We start from the raw sequence: 9,057 nt of genomic DNA, 5'->3' as shown, positions 1-9,057 counted from the left end.
CTGATTTCTGTGATACGTCGGACTACCTACACTACGGTACAGCTGATTTCTGTGATAGGTCAGACTACCTACACTACGGTACAGCTGATTTCTGTGATAGGTCGGACTACTTACACTACGGTACAGCTGATTTCTGTGATAGGTCAGACTACCCACACTACGGTACAGCTGATTTCTGTGATAGGTCGGACTACCTACACTACGGTACAGCTGATTTCTGTGATAGGTTGGACTACCCACACTACGGTACAGCTGATTTCTGTGATAGGTCGGACTACCTACACTACGGTACAGCTGATATCGGTGATAGGTCGGACTACCAACACTATGGTACAGCTGATTTCTGTGATAGGTCGGACTACTTACACTACGGTACAGCTGATTTCTGTGATAGGTCGGACTACCCACACTACGGTACAGCTGATATCTGTGATAGGTCGGACTACCTACACTACGGTACAGCTGATTTCTGTGATAGGTCAGACTACCCACACTACGGTACAGCTGATATATGTGATAGGTCGGACTACCCACACTACGGTACAGCTGATATATGTGATAGGTCGGACTACAATTACCTACACTACGGTACAGCTGATTTCTGTGATAGGTCGGACTACCTATACTACGGTACAGCTGATATCTGTGATAGGTCGGACTACCTACACTACGGTACAGCTGATATATGTGATAGGTCGGACTACAATTACCTACACTACGGTACAGCTGATTTCTGTGATAGGTCGGACTACCTATACTACGGTACAGCTGATATCTGTGATAGGTCGGACTACCTACACTACGGTACAGCTGATTTCTGTGATTGGGCGGACTACCTATACTACGGTACAGCTGATTTCTGTGATAAAAATGTATGTATATTTTAATGAATTTTGAATGAAAATATTGTTAAATAAATGCTTTAAAACTGATGTGTTGAAGATTGCCAGTTAATTATCAAAAGCATTATTGGTTCTTTAGAGCAAGAAATATCGTATCGAACATTCAAGTCATACATATAATTCCGGCGTGTTAGATACGTCAACAATATGACAGCTTGCGTTTAATTGTGCTTCATAGAGCTAGGTGTCCAGCGTAGTCAAAATGAAATAAACACTACTACAAGTTATTGGGAAGGGAGTAGTAATACAATCAAAATAGCTATATACCAGAATCGATAAATATATAAGTGCACAAGCTTGATAGGCATTTTGTGGTTTTCTTCTTTAGTTAATTGCAAAAGAATTTTTTAAACATATGTTTTGTTGTCAACTTAAGTGCAAAAGACTGATTCCCATTATGTGGCTTTAACCTAAACTTAAGTTCATTCCATATTGAATCGCATGACCCAACAGAAGATGTACAAAGGTATGGGTGCTAAACTTCAACTGCCAGCAATTTTACTTTCTGGATCAGATCTGTTAACTAAGGACCAAGGTTACCTTACATATGAAGCTTGAGATAAGGGGACCTTACCTATGAAATCTAAGAGATGTCTGAGAAGAACATTTGGTGAATTAGAAATCGTAATACCAATTTATCAGACATTTTGTGTTCTGGATCAAACTCATGATAAAGCTAGAAGACTGATAGGTGAACAAGAGCCCTATCATGTGGAAAGGGAGAAAGATATACATCATACACATCCCCCTCCATATCTGTTGGGCTAAAATAAATGGAAATACCAGTATAAAACTCTTAAATTAGATTTGATTTGTTTCAATTAATCCAAGATACGTCTCCCACTAAGAGCCAAGGTCACATTCAAAGAGCCACGTTGTCCTTGACCTTTAGTTTTGATCCAGTGACCTTGATCTTTGGACATTTGTTCCTTGTTTCATTCCAACAAACTTTGCTTCATGAAAAGATACAAAACTTGACCTTGGCCTTTGACCCAATGACCTTGACATTTGGCAAGAGAACTCCAACCATCTTTAATTCATAATCTCATAGCAAACTGTTGACCAGTGATAACGTAAAAAAAATCTGACATTGGCCTCTGACCCAGTGACCTTGATCTCTATGACCTTAACAGTTGGTCACTTGACTCCTTGTCTAATACTTAACAACTTCTATTTATCACATCAAAGCAAAATGCTTATTAGTAAAAAGATACAGAATAAGATCTTGAAATTTTACCAAGTGATCTTGACCTTTAGTCAGCTGCCTCTCTGTTAAATTATATACAACCTAGCTAACAAGTGTTGTAACAAAATATTCAATACTCAAGTGCTTTTCAAGCATTAGCGATAACAGTTTTTAATTTTCAAAATATAAGATAGCTGCCTCTCCGCCATTTTGTTTCCCGATCAGACGCAAAACTAGGGAACCTACCAATTAAGTTTGAGAAAAATCACCCAAATACTTTTCAAGAAATAGAGATAATAAATTTCAATGGTCAAAATCCAAGTTGGCCATATTGTTCCAAGATCAGGCTCAAAACCAAATTGGCACAACTAGGGACCAAGAGAAACCCAACCAATGAAAACTCCGTTCAATACCTACGGACGTAGGGCGATTTCACAGCCCACCATCCGGTGCAAAGTTTGCACGGTATTTTATCCGTCTCGAACAGACAATCAGTTATTACAGTTTTATTTCAATACAAATTCACTCTAAATTCGCCCCTGCAGGCTCAAAACTTGCGAGAGGCTAATAACTCTTGTCCTAATCCTACATTTACATCACTTCGCCCGCCTGTGGAAGGAAATAGACTCTATCCCAGACAATGTGACATACACAACAGTGGTAACAAAGGTACTTGATTCGAAATAAACACTGACATGGGCTAGGAAGATTAGGGAGGGGGGGGGGGGGGGGGGGGGGGTATCAGGGTCGCCATCTCACCAGGAAACATTTATTTCCTTGTGCGATTTAAGGATGTTATTTAAACTCGCTTACATTAACATGGTGGTATGAGGTTATCAACGTGATTTCAGTTGGGATATTATTTACCTGTTGACAAATCGCCATCTCAATCCTAAAAATAATATCCAGCTGATGACTGCATAGAGTTTTTATCGATATTTATAAATATGCGTTTTGACATCCATTACGGGCGAAATGATAAAAAACAACATCACCTGTCTCCCAGACAAGTTTTAGAATGGTATTACGACGAAATGTATCTAACGAACTTTACACTGTCGGCTCACTTCCACTTCACCAGGAACCCTACATTATCGAAAGCTTGAAAATACATTTTTTCAGTCGATGGTTGTGTTCAAGATAAGCAGACATCTTTCCGAATGATACTTTGTTGTCTGGGCCAAACTGTATCGCGTCCCGGATATAGCCTTTTTATCGCTAAAATCATAGGTTTGAGCAAGCTATTGTTAGCGCTTTTGAGAGATGAGCATGAAACGCGCTTTTTACCGATTCACAGATTACTCATGCAATGGGTTAAAAGTTTCCTGGGGGGGGGGGGGGGGGGGGGGGGGGGGATTATCCCTTTGGGTTCGTCCATTTTTCACACTTCATTTGCGTGCAACAATATAATGGACCTTTTTTCTGGTGACCTGGTTAAATGCCATCAGGGCTTCCAAATTTCATTTTCAGTTTTCACTTAATTAACATTTCGGAGAGATTCCCAAACAAACTTGGTAACAAGTTGAAGTCAGCCATGTTTGATTACCACTTTTGCCGTCGGTGGATTTATGGCCCGTTTATTGACAAGAGATACCATTCAATAACTGAATCAGAATATCATGGCGGGTTTCCTCCATACTTAGTAGAGCTCGGCCAAGTTCTTCATTCTTTCAGATTTAACTAATCTTAGAATCGAGAGTCGAAAGAGTCCTATCACTAAACCTTCTCAATACAATGACCCAGGTAAAACTCTTCAAAGTGCTGCAGTGTTAATCTGACATTCATTTCTTACCTTGAAACTACTTCACAAAATCAAATGTCCCTTAATTAGTTACATTCAACTGGTGCGTTCCTGTACTAGAACTCAAAAAAGTGTGCTGAAACAAGTTAACATCAACCATATTCAGGATCACAACTGTGTAAACACATTCAAACGGCTTTTGACTAACTAAAATACAAACAATGAACATGAGTTTGGTCAGACCAAAATATGCTATCTGTCAAAGTACAGTAATGAACTAATGGGAGAACTGAACATTGACCTGCTCAAAAATAAGTGAAATCCTACAATTCAAACAGAAGAAAAGACATGTAAAACATTGTCAACTGATAAAATTGCACAAGAGTTTTAACGTTACCGTACTTTCAGTACTTTGATTATATTGATATCTATTGCGTTCTGATAGATGAGTGTACACCCCGTGTGGTATCGGACGGGCGTATCTCATTCCGCTAACATATTATGAGTTACTAAAAAATTCGATAGCACAATTAACACAATTTTCTTTTACTTTCTAGACTTTGTATTTACTTTAACAGGCAGGTAATAACAACCGAATACTTTACATTGAAAATCTGCGCTTCGTCAGCTATAAAATGCACAAATGTAGTATGATAAAAATCATCGCATTTTGGGATTTTTACCCATTATTTTTCGTCCTGACAAGACCTTCTCTCACAGTGCACTATCGGTTTTAGAATCGTATTTCAGTATTCCTGATAGTTTACATTCACGTTCTTTGTTACCCCCGGTCAAATATAACAATTCAGCTGAACTATTGGATTCGGTCGTACACAGTTCTCCACTCATGGAACCGAGTGGTGGTGTAAGAACAAACATTGGGACTTCCGTTTCCGGTATACGCAGTGCGCTGTGTTCGCGGGAAGGTATTCCCTTTAGACGGCCACTTCCCTGGGAACTATTGTAACTATCAATATGTGTCAGTCCAATGATATTCTCCGACGGTTGATCACCTAATACTTCCTGTGCTGAGTGATTAGTAACCGGAAGTTCTTTTTTCTCAATTTTATCTTTATCATGGACATATGTTTCTTTCCGAGATCCAGAAAAGCAGCATCGCAGTAACCACAGCAAATACATAGAGAATCACTTAATGGTATTACACCAACCTGGACCACCAGGTGTATCGCGTCTCAGATCTAGAGGTACTGGTATTACATCAACCAGGACCATCAGGTGTATCCAGCCAAACGTTCAAGAGGTACTGGTAACCATAACCAGGTGACAACCCTGTAAAATAAAATTAGTAATACTTTTGATAGGTTAATCATTCGGGGTGCTCAGTTTAAAATCTGGCAAAATATTCATTCTAACGTCTAACTTATAAAGTATGACTATAAAAGTCATTTTGGGATAAAAATAGATATATAAGTAAAGATAACCTTGACCAGAAAAGCAAGAACAGCATTGACCTAAAAGGTGAAGTGACCTTGACTCGAGCAGCCTAAATCATACTCAAAATATCCCCTTGTGCCAACTTATCTTCATACAAAGTGACTTAATGGGGACAAAGAGGGAAGTTAAGATTTTTTGTTAACCTTTGTGGCCTACGTTAGCAAAGTGAAAATGGAACTGATTCAATGTGCATGAAAGCAAGATCAACTTCGGTTTTTAATAAGAAACAGTTGACAAAGGGATACCTGAAAATAATATCGCGACCGTGACCTTGACCTTAGAAATAAAAATCGAACTAGTTCAAAGTGACCCTTGTATGCGCAAAGTATGTTTGGAAATGACGTTACTGGCAAACGCAGGATCACATACTGCAAAATCCCAGTCTACTCGTCAAAGGGAGATAATTTACTACATCCAGTTTCCCTCGCCCCAGGTTCGTGAACATTCCTTGACTTAAGAAAATTTCTTAACTTAGTCTTTCCCATAGGAATACATAACAGAGTTTAAGGGAACAATATGTAATGCTTTCCTATGGAAACTTTTAAGTTATTTCCTTAAGTTCGGTATCAAGTGATACTCGAACCTTGGTTGAGAGTTGTCAGGTCTACGGGGTCGAAGACTTCAAAAGGAAGGGAAGAGTGTAGCGGAACTGGACCGGGTCGATCATCGGCGACCACCCGCTTGCTCAATTGGTAGAGTATCCGGCTAGTGCTCGGAAGTCCCGGGTTCGAACCCCTGTCTTGCCGTGCATTTTTCCACTCCTCTTACAGCTGTTGTATATATTGTTTCTTGGTGTTTGGTATGATAACTAGAACTTTTCCCGTCCCACATGTTTTAGGTACATGCTCTTGTCAGTGTTTACTTCCATCATCCATGTCTCTGTCCAGTCAAAGAAAAAATAAATTTGTTATTACAAGATGATATGAAATATTACCTCTACGTATCAGACACACATCAGCATCAGCCCCATCGCTTAGCCATGGAAACCCTTGCATACAACCATACTTGTGTTTGACGTCATAAATGTTGTTGACATCATTACCACAACTGAACTAGTTGACCTTGACCTAGGACATCTACTTCGATCACAATTGTAGTGACGTCATAGTATAATATTCATTATGACGTCACTCACCATTGCCAAATATCTTGACGATAGCGAAAATGCATACATTAGTCAGGGATAAAATCTTTGAAGGTAAATGTCACCTTTGAGATGGGCGAGGAGGCGCGTCTCCAGAAGTTGTTAATGTCGGACGAATACTCAGAACTTGAGGACAACGTTCTCGTAGAGGGGATTTTCATTGAGCTAGACAAACGTGGGGATCCATTGAGGTAAGTCTCGGAAAAAGAGGAAACGTTTGCGCAAATCAGTGTGGAGACCAACTTAGTCCTTATATTGTTTGGTTTGGTTTGGTTTATTTTGTTTAACGTCCTATTAACAGCTAAGGTCATTTAAGGACGGCCTCCCGTGCGTGCGACATGCATGCGTGTGGTGAGTGCATATGTGTGTTTTGGGAGGCTGCGGTATGTTCGTGTTAAGTCTCCTTGTGATAGGCCGGAACTTTTGCCGATTTATAGTGCTACCTCACTGAAGCATACTGCCGAAGACACCCAGCAGCACACCCCACCCGGTCACATTATACTGACAACGGGCGAACCAGTCGTCCCACTCCAAATATGCTGAGCGCTAAGCAGGAGTAGGAACTACCATTTTTAAAGACTTTGGTATGTCTCGGCTAGGGAACAGAACCCAAAGCCTTCTTCACAGGGGCGAACGCTCAACTAAAGGCCAAAAGTGAGGCATTGTCAAGGGAGACATTAGGAAGAAGAAAGTTGTTTAGAAAGAGAAAAGATAAGATCCCAAATTTAGTCGCCTCTTACGATCAATGCAATGGGGGCAGCAGGTACAATTCTTACACTCTACCTGCAGGGTTCCTTATATTGTTATCAGCTTGGAGGCCATCGCTTAAAACTAAGCCATCGCCACTTCTTATGTTGTTACATTGGGTACTGTACAGATATGGCTCGGGATGCGCCGTGCTCCGCTTGTGAATTATCGAGTTACGATATTGAATTATCATATTCCGGTTGGTAAGTGAATGTATCATGTTCCGGTTATGTATTATCGTGTTCCGGCTATGAATTATCTTGTTCTGATTGTGATTCATGTGTTCCGGTTGTGAATGTATCGTGAAGGTTGTTTGTGAAATATCGTGTTCCGGTTGTAAATGCATAGTGTGTTCCTATTGTGAATCTACCGTTACGTTTTTGAAATCATCGTGTAAAGTGAATGTACCGTGTTCTGGTTGTGAATGTATCGTGTTCCTGTCGTGAATTATCGTGTTCCATTTGTGAATCATCGTGTTCCGGCCATGAAGGTACCGTGTTCCGTTTGTAAATTATCGTGTTCCGGTCGTGAAGTGAATGAATCGTGTTCCATTTGTGAATCACCGTGTTCCGGTTGTGAATCATCGTGTTCCGTTTGTGAATCATCATGTTCCGGTCGTGAAGTGAATTATCGTGTTCCTGTTGTGAGGTGAATGCATAGTGTTCCGATTGTTAAGTGATTGTTGTGTTCCGTTTGTGAATGAATCGAGTTCTTGGCATTTTGGCACTATCTCGAAACATATGTGTCTCAAAGCAAAACTTAATCACAGATGGTACGATGTATCGGGGGTATCTTTGGCTACACTGTATATCGGAGAGGGACAATAAAGTGTATCCCTGTATATAGTAACCATATCAAACACTGAAAAATATTGATTTCCGTCTGTAGACAGGTATTACTGGGACTAACCCGGGACAGCTTCGTCGTCGCTAAGGACGTGATCAAAGATTACAGGAAGTTCCCGTCCGTCAAGTATGACGCGGACGTCGATCTAGATATCAGTGATTTGGAAATGGACTGGATTATCCCTCTATGCTACCTAAAAATCACTCGAGTTCCGAATGAACGTGTGCTCAATATTCTATCTCAAAATGGCCGTCACCGATATTACATGATGTCAAATATCGGCGGGAACGTGAAGAAAAAATGGAGCACATGGACGGAGCGAGTCAAGTATATACATGACGATCCGTATGGTTATATAAAACAGCTTTATAACCAGTGGAACGAGCATTTCGAGCTGTTTGACTTAGAAGATGTAAACAAGGGTAAAAATGGTAGTAAAACCTCAGTATTAGGTAGTACCGGGAATCTGGCGCAATCCCAGAACAGTAAGCGACGTACGCGTGCTAAAAGTATCGTCCCGGAAACCTGGCATGAAATATTGGGTATAAAGACAAGCGCCAAGAACCTGGAGGTACCACAGTCCACAGGCGGAATACATGGGGACACCGGCGCTAAATCCAAAACAAAATACGCATTAGATACCAAGGCGAAAAAGAAAAGGAAGAAACTTCGATTTAAGTATTCTACAAAACGTAAAACTTGTAGCTGTTTTGGCTAAATACATCACGTATTCATTCACTTTTTTGTCTGTTTTTATTTACTATTCAACTAAGCAACACGTTGAAAATTAAATTTCTACAAGTCTGAATAATTCCCTTGTTGTCCTATACGGGAAATAGCGATAATAAAATTAAATTGTCCAAATCCGAGAAGGCTGCCAATCGTTCAAGTCTGTTTTCAGTCTCGTAATTAAACTTGCACAACAAGGGACAACGGACAACCTGTACATCAAATTTCATAAATATCCCTTCAGTATTTCTCAGGAAATCGCGATAACAAGAATTATTTACGGATGGACCACCAACGAAATGCGATC

The 9,057-nt window shown here is 40.2% G+C and overlaps 1 protein-coding gene across 1 annotated transcript; it reads left to right on the top strand.

Moving 5' to 3' along the window:
- The first annotated feature begins 6,371 nt into the window (after positions 1-6,371).
- On the top strand, positions 6,372-8,759 carry LOC117335765. The gene is made up of 2 exons (XM_033895945.1): positions 6,372-6,619; positions 8,064-8,759. Exons 1-2 carry the CDS (start codon positions 6,501-6,503, stop codon positions 8,737-8,739), a joined length of 795 nt encoding a protein of 264 aa, XP_033751836.1. The 5' UTR covers positions 6,372-6,500; the 3' UTR covers positions 8,740-8,759.
- Positions 8,760-9,057: the final 298 nt, after the last annotated feature.

This window comes from Pecten maximus, chromosome 10 (genome assembly GCF_902652985.1).
Source record: "Pecten maximus chromosome 10, xPecMax1.1, whole genome shotgun sequence".
Classification (NCBI taxonomy): domain Eukaryota; kingdom Metazoa; phylum Mollusca; class Bivalvia; order Pectinida; family Pectinidae; genus Pecten; species Pecten maximus.
The sequence above is the reverse complement of the archived record's forward strand: the minus strand, read 5'-3'. Positions and strand labels throughout refer to the sequence as shown.

Bases quoted from the DNA above. Each gene is read 5' to 3' on its own strand.
- LOC117335765 (XM_033895945.1), top strand. From the start codon at position 6,501: ATGGGCGAGGAGGCGCGTCTCCAGAAGTTGTTAATGTCGGACGAATAC. The intron at 6,620-8,063 runs GTAAGTCTCGGA...TTCCGTCTGTAG, and splicing joins AAACGTGGGGATCCATTGAG to ACAGGTATTACTGGGACTAA.